The 19,176-nt window shown below is 38.3% G+C and overlaps 1 protein-coding gene across 2 annotated transcripts in view; it reads left to right on the top strand.

Moving 5' to 3' along the window:
• The first annotated feature begins 11,777 nt into the window (after positions 1-11,777).
• Positions 11,778-19,176, top strand: part of OTULIN (OTU deubiquitinase with linear linkage specificity) — a 12,304-nt gene continuing 4,905 nt past the window's right edge. The window contains exons 1-5 of one of the 2 annotated variants that reach the window (XM_017829126.1): positions 11,778-11,846; positions 13,381-13,701; positions 15,252-15,325; positions 16,121-16,215; positions 17,434-17,577. In XM_017829126.1, the coding sequence (XP_017684615.1) occupies positions 13,403-13,701; positions 15,252-15,325; positions 16,121-16,215; positions 17,434-17,577 (612 nt within the window). In that variant the 5' untranslated portion in view covers positions 11,778-11,846; positions 13,381-13,402. The remainder of the gene's footprint in view (positions 11,847-13,380; positions 13,702-15,251; positions 15,326-16,120; positions 16,216-17,433; positions 17,578-19,176) is intronic. The other variant, XM_017829127.1, reaches the window with a different exon arrangement.

Raw genomic sequence — 19,176 nt, 5'->3', positions numbered from 1 at the left:
GACTGTAAGAGTGGTTTAATTAATGGACTTCACAGCAGCAATAGCCAGAAAAGCTAGTTGTATCATTTTGTCCAGCAAGTGTAACTGATCTAGGGACACAGAGTACTGCACAGAAAAAATATTATACAGTTAAGAGTCAAATTAGAGCTATTTGAGTTCCAGCTGCTGGTAGCCCAGTACTTCAGAAACGCAAGAAGGAAAGGTGAATAAAATAAGATACATAATTTAAATAAAAATAGAACACCATTCATGTGGAAAGCCACCAGCCTATTTATTGGTGGATATTTTATTGCCCTTTTCAAAAAAAAGACGTTAACCTGAACAAAATTCAGCACAATTAAGTGCATAAAATACTGGTTTTGACAAAGGGTTTATTACATAATGAATATCAGTATGGTGACTGTACCTTTGTGAGTCCCGAATGTGAAATATTAATAGAAAAACACATTGATATTAATGGTTTCATGACAGCTATATTTTTGAAGATGGTTAAAAAAAAGGAATTATAGTTATAGATAATTTTAGTGCCCTCGATGCATGTAATTTAGTAACAAAGCAAATGATTCCTCTGAGATGCTGCCAGCAATTAGAAATACCCAGTTTCTTGCCAAGCATTAAAACCTGCAGCCTTTGAGTGAAGTCACTTCTCCTCCTACACTTCTAAATTCCATTAAGACTACAGAGTTGACCCTTTTTTATTTTTTTCCCTCTGCAGTTTTTGAGGAAGCTGAGTGGAAAAGGGAGTAGAGTAACTACCTTCTGGTCTCAATCTATACCAAGGGCATGAACAGGAGGAGAATCACAAGTATTTCTTTAATTTCTGTCTGTGAGACAGAGAATTTCTAGTGCTGCATTTCAGTCCAGGCATATGATCTGCAAGGCCTATTTTTGTATATTTTTCTTACTGATTAACACAAGCTATGTAGAGCTAACACTCAACACTGCCTGTCTCACCTCTCATCCAGGGCTGTTTGATATTTTGGATTTAAACCTGCAGTTTAAACCACAATTTAACTGGTATCCAGTATCTCTTCGCACATGGAAGTTGCATTGAGTCTTAACAGAAGGTTGCTTGATGCCACAAGGTACTGGAAATTGGGATCTTGGCTATCCAGCTTGCTTGACATTCTTAAACAAAGCTAAGCAACTGATGCTTTCATAGAAATAGGATTAATTAGATTACGGAGGTAAATTAGTAGATTAATATTTTACCATTTTTGGCTGTTTAGAACATTGGTACAAAGTAATTTTGAGACTTTTTATTAGAAAATGAGTGGGGAAAAAGAGTTTGGTCCCATATCTCAGTTGCAGCACACATTCCATATATATGTCATCACCTCCTAGGTGACACATGTCCGGATTTAGCAGTGCCTAGTCTCTTCACATACTGGTAAACACGCCACTTGGCTTGCCTGGGTGAGCTCTTCCAGCTGGGATTGGATGAAAAATGTAATCCCAGAACCTGGGGCTACAATGGGAATCCATGACATTCATTTCAGGCCTGTTGAATCAAGAGAGCAAATGCCACTCTAGCTCATTCTACAGACCTGAGCTAAGAAAACATCCTGTGCATGTTAAAGGATTATGACAATTAGTGAATAAAGGGGGTTTCCATCCAGAAATGTCTCCTTTGTCAGACAGGAAAGCACCTAGCTCAGAATTCACCACCTATTCAAACTATTCTCTTCTTCCCATTTCATTCTTAGTGTGTTAAAATTCACTGGTCTTTGAGTTTGAGGTTTAAAGTTTAAGAATAGACATTGTATAATTTTATTCTAGTTCAAAGGAGAGCATATTTTTCAGGAAAGGTATTACATTTAATCTTTAAATCATTCAGTGAGCTAATCCACCAATGTACTTTTAAAAGCATATGCCTTTTTTCAGCTGTCTGGCTACATCTTCCTGTCAGTGAATTCTGATACACCTTTCTCTGTTTCACTAAAACACCAAATAGCAAGTATGGATTTTCCTAACAGAATGTGATCAAATCCACCTTAACCTTTTTCCTGGTTAAACTTAACAGATTCCACGCATTCTAAGATTCATCTTCTATCTTCTAATCTCTCCCTTAATGCAATTAGGAATTCCTCCTTCATGTATTCCAAATATTAGCACAGGGTTTATCAACTTGAATCAGTCTTGCAAGAGCACTGTGTAAAGAGAAAATAATAGAAAAACTTCATTTGTGTCTGGGATTCCTCTGTCTCTACACCCAACAACTGTAACAAGATCTATCTGTTTATTCCCCAAAGTCCCAGTTTTTAGCTGAAATGTAAATGAACATTTTCCATACTCTGAGGCAGAATCTATCCCTAAGTGCAAGGTTGGTCTGAGATGCGGAAGACAGACTTGCCAGCCAGTGTTGACAGGCTGGTAAGATGGCTGGGGAGCACTGAAAACAGACAGTATTTTAGGTCTGGGATACCACAAAGCCTATGGCCAATTCTCTATGCACATGTTCAGCTGCAAACCATTGAGGACTGAGAGAATTTACTGCATCCTAAGGCTGGGACTATGGCTGTTTTTAAGCCTGGCAGCAGTACATATACAGCTTATGTACTTGGTGTGGTTTGTGTCTCCAGATGATGTGTGTTACCACAGGACCTTTCATGTAAATCTGCAGAAGTCTGAACTGGGTAAATTAAAGTCAGCTAAACAGAACCATGTCCTTGGTGTGATAATGCAAATCAGGACCATAAATGTTATTTAGCTTATTCTATAATCTGAGAAAGGGAATCACACTGTAGGTTTGGGTTTGGGTTTTTTTGATTGATTGATTCAAATAAAGATACAAATAAGCCTCATATAGAAAAATTATCTGGCACTGGTGGTCAAAAAAACAAATACTCTAAAAGTCAGAGAGACAAATCAAGAATCCAGAGGAAAAAAAACCCCAACAACCAACAGCAACAAAGACAAAGAATGCAAAAACAACAGCAAAAGATTACTTATTTCTAGAATGGAGAATCAACACAGAGGACTAGTTTTCTCAAAGGCAAAGAGAAGTAGAAGTCCAGTATTACTGTGCCAATCATCCTAGGCATAAAAAATGTGCAGTGAGGAGGGATGGAAAGGATTTGCTCCAATGCTACAGAATTACTAGCATTTTTTATGTCTTTGCACTCCCTACACTTTGCAGGCTCCTGGACAGCTACACTGCTCAGGCTCATTCTGGTGAATTAATCTCAAAAAACAAGACAGCATTTTCAGTACTGTCATGCTCTTTTTTTATACTCAGTAATGTGAGCTGTAGGTACCTTAATTTTTTTTGAATGGCATGGCAAATTGTATTCAGCTGACTTGACTTGACCAGGAAACGCAAAAGTAGATGGTGTTACTTGAGGGAGGAGACAGATGCAAATAAACCACAGTCATCAACTAGCTGTTTCTTTGCTACAGTCTAGCTGTAAGATTTGTTCAGAAGTTTTTTTAAAAGCCAACTATTCCAGCATCAAGTAAGAAATTCACTGGAGACATTTTTGAGGTTTGGGTGGGGTTTTTTTAGGTGGGGTTTTTTTGTTTGTTTGTTTTTTATTTGAAACAGCAGGTACAGTTACATGTCCTAATAAAGGAAGGTATTTGGGAAACATTAAATATAGGTAAATACTATTTAACAATGGTGGTGGCAAGTCTAAATACATATGTATAAATTATAAATAATACATAAGACTATATAAATCTAAATAATCTAAATGCATATAATTTTCAATGTGAGATATGCAGTAAAGAAATCCATAACTCAAAAAAACTAATTAAATAAAGAATAAACAAAGTTAACCTGTCAGAATTTAGGATGAACTATTTATTAGCTATAAAGGATGTTATGGTAATTACATGTATGTGAGGTAAAATATGCAATTGCTTTTCTTTAAGAATGTTCTTGCTAGGTTTCTTGTGTCAGTAATGCTAAACATTAACTATTCTTATCTCACTCACTTTCTCTTTTCTACACTGCTTGTGGAAATGGTTTGGAAACTATCCAGCAATAAGAGGTTCCTGTTCTGACTGGAGGGTTTTTTTAGGGGGAAGTTGTTTGTTTTTTTCCTGCTGCTGTCACATAGGTTAATCTGGTTTATTTGTTTAATTTAGTTGTGGATGTCACTGTTGCTTACTGTAAAATGGGCTTTTTCATGTTTCTGGTATAGCTCTTGTTTTGCTATTTCTCATTTTTTTTCCCCTAAGGAATTGAGCTGCTGCACAGAGACTTAATCCTACTGTTACAACCTCCCAAAGGATCTCTATTTCAGGGGTCTCTCTACTCTGTTCTATTTCAATATATATTATGGATCAGTTCAACCCTCCTATTGAGAGATTTTTTTTTTATTAACTAAAAATTTTCCATCTGTTTTGAGAAGATTTAAGAACAGTAACACAGTAAAGAGTTTATGCTGTTGCTGAGACTTAAGATCTACTTCTTGATGGAAGCCAGTGTACCTCGCCAGCTGCACCGAGAAGAATGCTTATACCATCCACAAAAACAATTCTAGTATCACAGCTGGAAGAGGGGTAATGGATGTGAGCTTCAGCAGCCCTGATCTTCCTTGTTGAGGGAGGCTAATGCAAGGTCAAGCCAGAAATAGAGAGCTGCTTCTTGCCAGGGAGCATGGACCAAAGGCAGATACCAGGAGCTAGCATCAACAAGTGCGAGTCTGAGGAGCTGATCAGCTGGAGAGCAGTTGCACAGCAGGCATAAATACATTCCTTGGTTCAATCAAGTATGTGCAAGGGCAGCCACATCTAAGCAACTCCAAAGGCTTGTTCATTAGGTAGACTTATGATCATCAGCTGAGAGGGATTTGTTCCAAATGAACGGATTGAGTTCCCTTGATCAATGAACTGAAAAGATCCTGAGGCTGATTTGTTAACTCATTAGAGAAAATATGGCCTTTTTTTTTTCCTTTTGGAAAACAGTAAAGGGGACAATTGAATTTGAGTGCCGTAATAAAATCCCCTTAGCTTCTTGATTTTTTTATACTTAAATACACGTTTTATCATACTCTTGCATACTCTAGGATATTCTTTGGGATATTTTATTATTTCAGTAACCCAACTTAACGTTGCTTCTCTCACGGTCTTGACCTTACACACAACCTCACAAAGTACATCTGACTACAAAAGACACCTCTCACTAGATTTTAAGCTAGGCTTGCCATAGCTGACAAGGGTGGTCTCTCTGTTCTCCTTGGTGATTGCGCAGATGAGCTTTTATCACATCACCTAGCAAATGTGATGGACGCAGACATGTCAGACTCCCCAGGCAGAATGTTACAACTCATCACTTGATTTCATCTTGATCACTTTTCACAGACAATGCCATATGGTGGTTTTGATTTTACTGTTGGTCTTTTATCTGCTTTATTACTCTCAGGACGTTGTGCAGAGTCATGACCGTGCTCACTAAAGAGGAGATCACAGCATTTCAAAGGAGGAGCTAGTGGCCCTGTCACCAACTGCATGGTTCTCAATGGAGACCTGTGTCTGCTATTACTACTAGTAGAATTTTTTCCCTGAAAAAACCAGCCTGATGTTGCAGGCCAGAGTCAGTTTTAGCAGCAGCAGCAACCATACTGTTTTACACATGCAAAATGCTACTTTTTTCTGGTATCTTATGAAAACACCACCCACTCATTTTCTTCATTACAGTATAATAAAAATGCAAACACCTTTTGCAGATTTAATGTAAAAATGGGAGCAGTAACTCTAGTTCTAATCTTTCTCTTTATGTGGAAAATAAAATGAATATTCAACCAATCAATAAAGGAAATACATGCTTGATACTACGGGTGGAGAAGATGGGCCAACTCACACATGTATGTTTCTTAAATTTGTGTCTCATGAAACTGCTAGAATTTTGCATTTAGTATCACTACTTGGCTTCCATAGACCTATATATCCTCCCTCTCTCTCTTTTTTTTTTGTTTGTTTTGTTTTAATATGGAAACTGGAAAGTCCAAAAAGGCATGAAATATATAAAATGTTATGGCAGGTTTAGCTAATTAATTGAGCCACTAAGTATGTTCTTGGTCTTTCCAACCGTCAGCAGGACATATTGCTCGTTTATTCTGACATATTAATTGATGAGAATGTTGGTTTACTGACAGCACTCTAAAAAAGAATTTTCTATAGAGGGGGACATGATGTCCTCTTTGTTTAATAATGAAAAAAATTAGCTACATCATACTGTAACTTCTTTTAATAAATATTTTTATCAAATTAATAGACAATATATTTATTCATTTTAATAATGCATTTTCAAGCTTGTTCCAAAAAATGTGAAGTAGGTTTTTAAAGGTGCCTTTGTTTTTTTCCTTTTTGTGAAGACTTGTGACTTAAATTGCTTAGACTGGTGCACAACGAAAAAATAATGACAGTTTTTAAATTTGCAAACAGCCATAATTTTTACCAATGATGTATAGGTTATACTGATATGACTCACACATTCTCCATTTTCTCTTCAGGGGACTAAAAAAAAACCCACTCACTGCACCAAAGCCACAACCTACATATTTTTCTCAGTTGTTTAAAAAAGGAACATAGGGTGCTGGAACTGCCTTTTTGCTTGATGGACAGCAGCATGCCAATTTAGAGCTCACTCTAGGAAAATACAAACCTAAAAACTGTACAAGTGGAAAGCCATTCTTTATGTACCAGGGAGGAGACATATCTTTTTAAGAATACATCTCCAAAAACTCAAATGAATTCAGGGATGCTGGAGGAAAAAAGCACTCATGGGTAATATGTAATTACAGAAGTATATAACAGATACTGTATTGCCCATTTGACTTTTACTGGTGGGTTTTTCCCATCTGTTTTTCTTCTGAACTATATTCTCCAATAGTCACCTGAAGAACTGATCACCCAGAGGTTTCTAATCATACTCTTGAAAACTTCAGAGCCATTTTCAAGTAGTGCACTCTAATTAGTATAGCAAAGAAGATAATAACTGTTGGCAAGCACCAAGATGCATTAAATAAGGTAAAAAGAATCAAAATTTTTTTTCATGGTGTTTGGTGGGTTCTTTTTGTATCAAAACCTCAGCTGCTAGTGTCCTTTACCAGAAAGTAACAAGTACAGAAATATTTCAGACCTACAAAATATATCTTGTTTTGCACTGAATATCTTTGTTGTGTATATTCACTAACTTTTTAAAGGACGCTAAAGTTGCTTCAGCTAAAAATGAGTAAAAATTTAATCCACTTTGACTGTAGGTAAGAAACAGTTCTTTGTTGTAAACTTATATTTAAAAAGACAACATTCTAAGAAATCCTGAACACTCCACCTCCTCCTTATAAACAGTAACAATAAAAAAGAGCAAAGTCTTTTGGAAGAGAATAATGTGTATATCAGCCAGGAATCAAGGTTCTGTTTCCTATACAAAGCTGTAAGCAATGAACACTGATGCATTTTATGACTCTGTAAGTCTGTAAGGCTGTCAGAGTCTTCCAGGTAAAAAGGTTTTGCTTTGCAAAGGTCCTTAACTCTCCTGAGTTGAGAAAGTCAGAAACCCAAAATACCGCGTGGTGCTGCTGCTTCACTGAGTGCTTTGTAATCCTTTCAGTATGTCAGCCTGGGGAAAAAATAGTTAAGGAATTCTAAGCAGTTTGGGCAAAAGTATATTAAGCTGCAATATTTTCTTCAGTTTTGGTATATACTAATACATTTTTGTTGTGGGTTTTTTGTGTTAAGTTTTTTTAATAATCTTTATTGGGATATATACTCTTATTTGTACTGGCAAAGTGCAATAGTTGTACCTTACACTTAGCAAAGGACATGAAGAACTTACAGTAATAAGTAAACTCTGCTGAACTCATTCCAGTTGAATCAGTAAGCCAGAGATACGTTCTTGGAAAACTATGAGTTATAACACAGAACTGCATTACTCTGGAAGTAGTGCTTGCTGATTTTCTTCACTCACATTCACTTGATTGTGACATTTACTTTGGTACCTCAGGGTTGAGAACTGAAATATCAATTTTATTTTCAGCTAGGAGGCTGAATCTCACTTCTTCCATTGGTATAGGAGCTACCCGGGCTTCCCACTGGAAATTATGACAATAGGAGAACTAGAATTCTAAGTGAAATAGATCTATTAATAGATCACATACAGGACAACTGGCATGACTTTCGGTTTTTACTGTAGACTTTAGTGATACTTAGTTGTCGGCCTCCTTTGCAGATGGAAGTTTGAAAATACAAGTTTTAAGTGTTCTGGAAGTAATACAAAGATCTTGGGTTTACATGTCTAAATTCTGCTTAAGCCACATTCTTAAAAAATAGTCTTAAAGAGTAACATGACTATTTTAATATCTTCCACAACAGCAAACAGCTGTTCCCTTTTTTTTTTCTGCATAGATACATCTACCTTGCTTGATCTTCATATACAGTGACTTTTCTATGAATATGTCAACATTGTTCTTTCAAACTGACTTCAGTAATTCAAAAGAATCCTGTACACATTCTTCTTTCAGTATTTTTGTAATTTGTTCACACACACGTATTATTTACCAATACTGAAAAGCAAGATGCTACCTCTGCCCTGAAGACTTTGAAAAGGGCAACTGGCCTCTGTTGGAAAATACAGCATTTATCATTGGATATCAGTGATCTTGTATGGCCCAAGCTCTAAATGAAGTACATATGACTAACATTTTATTCTTCCATCATCCATGCAAAATATCTGTAGCAGTAGTGTGAAAAAAAAAAGTAAACACTGAATGGCTGTTTTATCCAGTGCACTTAATAGTTTATGTTAACCTGTTGCTCAGAAATGTTACATAATTTGAGCAAATGAGACTATTTTTTTAAATTACACATACCTATTTCAATATGGAATTGAGTATACAAATCACAAAGGGGTCTCTTTGTTTTGAGGGGTCTATTTGTTTAAAAATAGATCATCTTAAAAAAAATGAAGAGCTCATCACTTTCACAGTCTTTAGAAAGCAAACTTCAAGACGCTATGCCCAAGTCCCTTTGTCTTTTCAACTTGGTAGTACTTGTAAAAAAAAAAAGAAAGACATTTTTCTTTATTTACTCTGCATTATTCTAGATATATTTGTATACATTCTTACTGAACTTTTGTTATCCTTGTTTCTTTTTTCTTTAATGTTAAATTAGCTAGCATTGTTGCATGTTAATTGACAGCTACTGCCTTCTGTCGTTAAGACACTGCGTTTTATTTGCAAGGTAAAACTCTTCTTGGAATTTCTGCAACCTGGAAGGCAATGACTAATACACAGCTCTTTTGCCACACTTGATCTTGTGATATGCATCATGGAACTTATCAATTATCTCCAGATACTATATATCTGGAATATACACATCAACACTAAACATAAAAATACCCCTTGCTAAGAAAATAAGTGTCACATATGCTTACAATGTATTGTTTACAGGAGGCAGAGAGAAACCTTATTTCAAGTAATGCAAACACAAAGTTTTATCAGGAAAATCTCTCCTTTGGGTATTTAGTTTTGGTCTTTTTGTGGTGAAGAGAAAAAAAAAAAATTTAATCATGTGATTGACATAAGCCCTGTCTGTAAGCAGCTAAATACCAGATGACAGACACTGCACCCATTCTGGCAAGCTCACATGGCATGGCACGCACTACTGTAACGCAGCCTGAAATATGGCACCATACTATGGTTTTCATCTCATAATTCTTGAGAAATGAAATGCTATTCAGGAACTTTATGTTACAAGGAAACAGTGCCAAATAGAGCCTGCATAGAATTTACAAATTTAATTTCATAACTGGGTAGAGTTTATCTATTTTTCAGTGTCATTTTATAACACGCTATTTTGCCCATCATGATGAAATAGGTCTAGGTTGCTATTTCACCTATGGAATTTTTCTGCTCTGTACTCTTCTGAGGGGTTGTGAAATGGTCAGCCAAAACATCTCTCTCATGAAGTTGCTGAGAGAATAGCAAAAGCAGGTAACTAACAAACAAAGAAAGTACGGAATCTTAAAAAGGAGGCAACTGTAATGATTCTTAAATGCTACACAATCTAAATTATTTAAATTAGGGGAACATAGGAAACAGTTTGGGGTATATTTCAAGTGGACTAGCTGTTTGAGCACAAGTAATTCTGAAATGGCCAACGTGAAACAAGAATGCATTTTGAGACAAACCTGTCAGACAGTTGTTCTAAAGGAGATATCATTGTCAAGAGCAATCCAACACAAATTTGATCAAAAAAAAGAGCAGTGATTAAGAAAAACCCCTAAGTAATGGGTTTTTTCTTTTCTTCAAACATCCATGATACTCATGTTCAGAGTGTACCGTGGGAAACAGCCCTTGAAAACAAAGGGGTCCAGGAGGGATGGACGTACTTCAAGAAGCAAGTTTTGAAAGCACAGGAGCAGGCTGTCCCAGTGTGCCGAAAGGCAAGCCAGCGGGGAAGACGACCAGTCTGGCTGAACAGGGAGATTTTGAAAGAAATCAGGATAAAGAAGAGAGCCTACTGATTATGGAAAAAAGGGCTGACTACTCAGGAAGAATTTAGGGATATAGTTAGGTCATGTAGAAAGAAAATTAGAGGGATGAAGGCACAACTTGAACTGAATCTCACCACCTCTGTGAAGGATAACAAAAAGTCCTTCTACAGATACATCAGTAGGAAAAGGAGGGGCAAGGAAAACCTCCATTCTTTATTGGACATGGGCGGGAATATAGTTATCAAAGATGAGGAAAAGGCTAAGGTATTTAACACCTTCTTTGTCTCAGTTTTCAACAGTAAGACAGGTTGTCCTGAGGACAGCTGGCTTCTGGAGCTTGTAGAAAGAGATAAGAATCTGAACAGCCTCCCCGTAATCCAGAAGGAAACAGTTAGTGACCTACTGAGCTGCTTGGATCCCCACAAATCTATGGGACCAGATGGGATCCTCCCAAGGGTGATGAGAGAGCTGGTGGAAAAGCTCGCCAAGCCTCTCTCCATCATCTATCAACAGTCCTGGCTCACTGGGGGAGGTCCCAGATGATTGGAAGTTGGCAAATGTCACGCCAATTCACAAAAAGGGGCGGAAGGAGGACCCTCCAAAACGCTCAAAGTGCAGTGGACTTTTTCTACCACATCACAGCTTTCCGACTTTTAACTGTTCTTTTTTTTTTTTTTTTTGTTACTATCGGGCATGTTTGAGTGACACGTAATTCTGAAAGGTTTACATACTCTCTGTGTAGGTTTCTTTTCTGCCTGGAGTTTAATAAAGGCGTATGAGAACTTGGTGATGCATTTTTTTGGTCCGGGACGCGAGATTTCCAGCCTCTGACAAGCCCCCTACGATGGCTGCCACCTGCACCTGCATCCTTAACAACACCTGGGCTTCCTCGCTAGTAATTTCCTGCGGAGCATCTGACAGCCGGAAGGCAACTCGTTTCTGCCCTCTCCTATTTATTGTCTTCGACCTTGGGGGTTGTCATTTAACTCCTTTTATTTCACGCGGGGTCAGGTCGGTGAGTTTGCACTCCCCTGGCAGCCCGAGGAGCAATCAATAACCTTCCCCTCTGCCCCTGGAGCTCGGCACCCGCGACTCTCCGCCGCTGCATGGCGGAGCGGGCAAGGGGGGAGAGGCGGGCTGGTGCGGCCGCCCTTTCCGGCGGGATGACGCAGGTGCAGGATGCCGGCGGCCGGCGCCCCGGAAGCGCCTGCGGAGCCGCGGAGGAGCCGGGCAGGCGCTCGCTGGGTGGGTGGGGGACAGGGCTGGCGCTGCCGGGCCCTGCCCGGGGCCCCTCCGGCATGAGCGGCCAGCGGCGGCGGGCGGGCCGGGCGGCGGCGGCGGGCGGAGCGCTGCGCTCCCACGTCGGGCCCGAGCGGTGCCGGGCGGGACAGAGCGCGGCGGAAAGGTGAGGCCTCCCCCTCGGCTGTGCGGGCGCGGGCACAGGGAGCCGTGTGCTGCGCTAAGCCTGGGTCGTCCTTCCCTGAGGAGCAGGGATGGGAAAAGTCGGAACGTGGGGTGCGACTCTGCGTGTAAAGCAGCGTGGCCAGCGGGTCGAGCTGCGGTGATGCTACCCCTTTCTAACTCTGCTGCATCCAGCTGTGGGGTCCCCAGCGCAGGAAGGACGTGAACTTGTTGGAGCGAGTCCAGAGGAGAGCCGACAAGTTGATGAGAGGGCTGGAGCACCTCTTCTGTAAGGAAAGACTAAGAGAATTGGGTTTGTTCAGCCTGGAGAAGAGTTTGGGGTGATCTAATTGCGACCTTCCAGTAGCTGAAGGGAGCCTACAAAATAGATGGAGAGAGACTTTTTAAGGCATATAGTGACAGGACAAAGGGGAGTGATTTCAAACTGAAAGAGGGGAGGTGAGGCACTAGAAGAGGTTGTCCACAGAAGCTGTAGATGCCCCATCCTTGGAAGTGTTCAAGGCCAGACTGGGAGGAGCTCTGAGCAACTTGGTCTAGTGGAAGGTGTCCCTGCCCACAGAAGGGGGATTGCAACTAGGTGATATTTAAAGTCCCTTCCAACCCAGGCCATTCTGTTGTTCCATGAACTCTAGTCCTGAGCTGTGCTACGGGACTGCTTGGTACACAGCAGGGCTTGTGTGCCAAAGGGCAGTAACATCTGTTGTTTACAGATGTTGCAACAAAGGTTTGTTGCAGATGGGTGGCTTTAACCTGGAGATGGAAATATGTTGTTCAGTTTTAAGGTGTACAGAGTGGATATTAAGATTCTGAGTTCGGAGGTGACCAGCTGAGGTAGCAATGAAGTGTCTAGAACATGAATGTAGCAACTGCAAAGCAACCCATAACTTTTGGGGAGGTTTATGTGTCAGTTTAAGATAAATATCTCTGAAAATCTGCTATGTGGTCACATCCAAAACCTTTGGAGAGCTTGCTAGAATGGGTCGTAGAAATCCTGTCTTGATACCTTGGGCATCATATTGGATATGATATGGATTCCAATGCATATTGGAAGGCATAAAGATTGGAAACTTTTGCACTAAGCATAATCCTGATGCAATGGAAGTTTCACATTGCAGCAGGTGCATTTGTAAAAATCCTTGTCTTGCAGGACTGAAACTTGTTTCATTGGGATTTCTTTTAATCCTCAGGTTTTTAGATGATAATGCACCTCGAGAGCAGCAGGTGTTCAGTCAGTGCACTAATTCTAGTGCGAGTTGTGTTTGAGAAGCTGGCACAGCTTAGCCTTGGTAATAAGCAGAATTGACTTGCCAGTAGGATGAGTTTGAAAATAGCTTGGGAGCTGTCCTGTTTTACTGAACTGTTCTGAATTTAGTTGTTGGTTTTGAAAAATTTGTGTAGGCTCTGAATCCTTAGAATTACTCATTAGAATTACTATTAAAATATTGTAGTTTTCTTAAAACATGTGCTTTTGTTCTTCTGTGAGAGCTGCTCTTCATATATTTCTCCATTCTTCAAAGACAGGATAATTTTCAAGGGTGGATGACAGAACCAACCGGCCTTTCTGCAGCTGCAGAGCAGAGTGTTCCCACACAGCTGATGAAGCATAAAAAGGAAGTTGGTGTTGCTTCTGAGGAACTTGGTTCGGCAAATGCGGCTACAGACCAGAAAGAGCAAACTACATCAGAAATAAGTAAAGACTATGTATACAGAAGTAGTGGGAGACCTGAGAAGACAGAAATTATTAAATCACTTGTGACAGATCAGGATGAAGCTAGAAACTGTGAACTGTATCTACCTGCATCTAGCCACTGTTCAGCAGTGGAGTCACCTGAAGAAAGGTGAGGATTTTTTTTTTAATATATTAATAGTTTTTCTGTAGAAAGGGAGGGGTACTCTCAGTTCATGAAGGTAAATTTCTTGGGAAAATTAGTTAATGGTTTAGTGAGATAGGTCTAAATGTCACATCTTAAAATTTGAAGGCCACCTTCACCCTTTAGATAAATTTTTATTTATTTTTGTAGTTTATTAGTGGCTTCTTTCTCCATCTAATGGAATAACTGTGGAGTAGTGTTTTTAGTATCTCCCATATCTATTGTTTCTCTTTTAATTGATAATTATTTAGTATTGCTACAGAAGATATTTCAAGCAGTTACTTGAGCACTTGAGTAAAAACTAAACTGTGGTTTGATATGACAGCATAGTAGATGAGTTTCCTGCTATTAACCTATATTGGTCTTTATACTAAACGTTTTTTTTCTTCTCATGGGAAATATATGCAAATGATTTGAGTAAGCTGGTTTGGATATAAAGAAACAGAAGTACAGTGCCATCATTTAGCAGTGTATCCAGCTTTCTGCATTAAACCCTTTCTTGCAGTCTTCCTCTCTTAGTAGTGTAAGGGGATGGGGCAGGGTCACTGCCTTAATTTCTTCCTGGTCTTTTACAAGCACACTGTATTTGGGGTTTCTGAGTAGTAGAGTAGAAGCTATTAGTAGTGGTGGGCAATAAATAAAAACCTGTTAACTTTTTCTGCACATGTGCTTTCTTCAAAATACAGACTTTAAGTGTAAGTTTTTTTTAGTGATAAACCTAAATGATACTAATAAGTTTGGTGGTGTATGTTTTTTTGAAGTATTTTAACTGCGAGACTGATTATTTTTTGAAAGTTTATTTGCTAGATGTAATTATATGATAAATGACACTTAGAATCATGTTTAAAGATTCGTGTTTTTGAATGTGCAATTTACAGTCAGTTTTTTGAACATTGCATGGGCCTCATTTTTCTCAGTAACGTTCACATCTAAGCTGTGAGATCTCTCTGTGTTAATGCTAAGCTGTACGTAGAAACAACAGTCTTGTAGGCCACCATTTCCTCCCTGATGGTCATAACTTGGCTTCAGAATGTCTGTAGGCTCAAATGGAGATATTTGATTCTTAAGACAACGTACCTTCAAATGTTTGTCTGGATTTCAGCTAGCCTGTATGCTGCAGTTTGGATCATGTTAGAACTTCTTTGACTTAGTAACATTCAAACCAGCTGCAGATAGTTCATTACTTTTCATCATATTCTGTCGTGTTCTGCTCACTTCTGGGCAGGTTGCTCGGTCCCAGTGGTGTGTAGGTACAAAGCTCTGTTGAGTAATGGGTTCTTAGTTGCATGCATAGGTGGTGTTACTCATATATGCAGCAAAAAGGCATGTTGGCTTGTGTCTTTTGCAAATTCATTTGAGAGCTAATGTTGCTTCTATGAAAATGTGTAAGATGGAAAGCAAATTGAGTTAAAAAAATAATTGTAGAAAGACTGCAGTACTTGCCTGAGTTGTAAAAAGGTTAAAAAGAGTGTAAGATTTGTGCTGTTACATGAGGTTTGTGTTAATTTTTATTGCAGTGAGGAGGACATGTATCGTGATGCAGAAGAAATAGAGAGAGAGAAAATACTACTTCGTGAGGCAAACTCTTCAGGTACAATTGAACTTTGTGTGAAGTGCTGCAGTTCACTGTAGCACTAATTTGTGATGTTTTGACACCCTCGTTTCCAAGGACTTCTGTGCACAGATGTCTGTGTGTGCAATAGAAGTTACTTATCATGACTGAGTACATTGTACAGTTTAATACACAAAAAGATCAATGTAATGTAAAATTAGTTGGTCTTAGTGTATTATTTCTGTGTTTATGTAGTTACTTGACAAGAGAATGTTAATTCTTTGAAAAGCAGTCACAGCCTATATTACAAGTAAATGTTGTGCTTGAAAATTACCGGTTCAATAGTTGTCATAGCAGCATCTGTTGCTTCGATGCCTTGTTAACCTTAGTGCTAAATGTTTTTAAATGAAAGCTGTTGGGATTCCGAGACAAAATTGTATTTCTTCTTTCTACTGTTGTCACTGACTTATTCAGAAAGATCTGTCATCTTTTTCCCTGATAGTTTGGCTGCTTTCTGAAGAGGGAAAGTTTTGTGAAATATTTTTCTGCTTGCTAAGAAAATGAAGAGTACTTCACTAATTTCTACAATATTTGCAGAAGAGAGGACCAGAGTGTTCTGTTTTGTTGGAGGCAAAAAAATTGTTTTTCTTCACGTGTAATTTTCAGAGCAAGCTGGTTTTTTCCCCTCCCATGCTAATAATTAGTAGCTGTAAGTTGTTCTGCCAGTTTTGTTTGGCACTAAGATTATTTTAAAGTGATAGTGTATTTAGAAATTTGACACACTTTCTACCTTGTTCTGTTTTTTGTATAATGTTACGTATTCTATTTTGACAGAGTATAAACTAAGTGTTTCACCTGAAATGGACATCATGGAGTATTGCAGAAAAGAATGGCGAGGAAACACACCAGTAGCAAAAAGGATGAGAAAGGTAGCAGTTCTATTTTTGTTGAATTTCATTAGGCTTTTTTTTTCATTTGTACGTTTGCTAGGTGATTTCCTATGGGATCAATCTTTAAGACAGGAAATGCAGTAGCAGTGTTTTACATCGTCAGGTCTTAGAAGTGGCTGATAACTGGAAGATGCTTTTTGCACTCATTCCAAATGTGGTTTTAGTAAGGCTACTTGCTGATAGTGTAGGGATTTGATTAATACTGTTCTTTACTGTTTTCAATTGAAGTTTTATATTTTGTTTATTGTCATGAAATGCTAATTTTGTGGACTGTTGAAATGCAGAGCAGATTACCAAATTTTTGGACAGAAAGCAAATAACCAAAGTTGATGAATTGCATGATTTTTTTAAGGTGGGGAGCTTTAATGAGTAGGCATGGGTTTTCTTAAATTTTTCCTGAAATTTTTTTTTCCGGTTTTTGAACTAGTGTTCTTATATTAATCTTGAGCTAGAGTAGTAGAAAATACAGCAAAGTTGTTTTGTTGTTGTTTGAAAATTTAGTGATATGTATGAGTAAACATAATAAATAAATAAATAAAAAGATGCCACCTTCAAGAGATTACTAAGAAATACAGACAACGCAGGGTATTGGCTCTTGCTAGGTTAGCTGGGGAGACATGTTGAGCTTTGGAAGTTTCATTTCAACATTGTGGCTTCTGCTAAAACTGTGTGTATGGGAACAGCAGGGAGGGAACAAATGGGCTGAGGCAAGTGTCAAGATATTTCAGTGTAAACACAAATGTTCCCTGAGGCAGAAGCAAGCTACATGTGACATGTGTTGGGTAAGTAGCATTAACTGTTTCTGATACTTCTTGTAAACATGATAGGTAGCCTTGTGTGTGTGTTTATATGGGTTTTTTTTTGGAAACCTAGGTGAGTTAGCTACCCATATTTCAATGATGTTCATATTCTGTCATCAAACAAATACCTCAACCAATTATCTACTTAGATTTCTTTGGTTTCTTGTTTGTTTTTCAGCAGAACTAGGGAAGTGGGTTTTTTTCCGAAGCATAATTTGTGACATAAAAGCATTTGAACTTCCAAAATGGGTGCTGGGTCAAATGTTTGTGGTTTTTTTTTTTTGAAAATAGCATTAGTTATTTGGATGCTAATATTCCAGTATTTTTTATGCTACAATGTGTGACCTTAAAGTGTTTTATTAATGCTTTCATATTATTTGGGTTTTGTGTTTTTTAGGGATATGAAGCAGTTGCTCAGAAGTTTGCATCTATACGAAGAATACGAGGTGATAACTATTGTGCTTTCAGAGCAACTCTTTTCCAGGCATTAAGCCAAGCTACCCAGTTACCAGGCTGGCTGCAGAGTGAGGATTTGACTATGGTATGTCTCAAACTCTGATCATCTTCCAGTAGAGGAATATTTGTTCTAACCTATTTGGTAATTTTATGATCTCGTTTCTCTGGTTTGCTCACTTTTCAATATCCTTTGAACTGAGAAGTTGTAGTATTTAATATTGTTTGTGCACAGTGATTCTTTCACCTTGGAATTGAGTCCAGCTGCCCTTAGTTTCCAATTTATAATGTATATAAATGTTACTGTAGTGCTGACTGTAACGTAACTTGTCTGTCTTCATCTTGCTCTCTTGGTTTCTTCTTACTGCATGTAATATGGCAGTAAGAGATTTTCCACAAGATAGCTGGTAATAACAAAAAATATAGACAATTATTCTAACATTTGAGAAATCCCTGTCTTCAAAATTATCATGTGTGCCATACATGGTTTTTCTAGGAAGTGGAATAGCAAATTGGATGCTGTAGGCTTTTCAGAATGCGTGTAATTACCTGTGTCTTAAATGTTACTTAAAATAAGCTTAAGAGCAGCTCCAACCTGACATGAAGAACAGTTCTTATGGAGCACTGATGTGCAAGCAAAGCAAGGTGTCTTCCTAAGAGCAGAAGAAGAATATTGCAGAATTTGTCTTGTGCCAACAAAGTCCATTTGGTGGTATTGATGAACATGGAAGAAACATGTGAGAAGCTGCCTACACAAGAGTGACCCACCTCAGAAGAGTAAGGTTCCACTTGTCAGGATGCTGCTGGGAGTGTAAATGGTGAATGCCTGATGCAGACTCTGTGTGTAGCAGTCCAGGTAGAATCACAATGCTCTCGCTATTTTTCTGTATAACTTTAGAGGCCATTTTAAAATTTCTCACTGTGATCTCTATCGTTGTTAAATAAACATCTCCAGATATGTTTTTGTAATTACTGATAAAAATAGTTCTACGAATGTTTTACTGTAGCAGTAAGTACATCACGAAATGGTTTCTTTTTTTATAAAAAACCACATTTCTCAGCTGACAACCATTTCCACATTATCACATTAAAGAACATAGTTTCCCAGTGCTCTCTTAAAGAGTGTGCAAACTTTTTTTAAAAATGGCGTACTTTACAGTTTTTAATGATATTCATCTTTTTTTCTTCCTGCTGGTTCATAGAGGAAAATGTGTCATATGATAATTAACATTTTTTAAAAAAGGCACAACTACAAACCCAACTGACTGAAATGGTAAAGTACTATGCAGCAAAGCAGAAGGCATGTAGGATAAATGCATGAAGTGACAAGTACAGTATTGCCAGCATATAGCTGGTAGTACAAATTTGTCAGTTTTTTGGTGTTTTGTTGTTTTTAATTTTAAATGGTGTTTACATGCACATTTCTAGTTGTAAAAGTTATGGCATGTAATTTTTGATTACTTTGTTTTATGTGTCCTGTTAGCATAGGATGCCAGGCTGGAGGGGGAAGACCTGTGTGTATCTGGCACATATTTGGTTGCCACATATTTGGAATCTTGATAAAATGAAAACTGGCTGGTAATGACTGATGGCATGTGTGTTGCTCTAGCCAAATATTTAATTCATTGTGAGATGCAAGGTGGTCTTCCAGTTCTAGTGGTAAAAGGGATGAATAGATGAGGATAAA

The sequence above is a fragment of the Lepidothrix coronata genome, unplaced genomic scaffold (assembly GCF_001604755.1).
Source record: "Lepidothrix coronata isolate B3197 unplaced genomic scaffold, Lepidothrix_coronata-1.0 Scaffold158, whole genome shotgun sequence".
NCBI lineage: Eukaryota > Metazoa > Chordata > Aves > Passeriformes > Pipridae > Lepidothrix > Lepidothrix coronata.
Note: the sequence above shows the minus strand (reverse complement) of the source record. Positions and strands in the feature narration are given on the sequence as shown.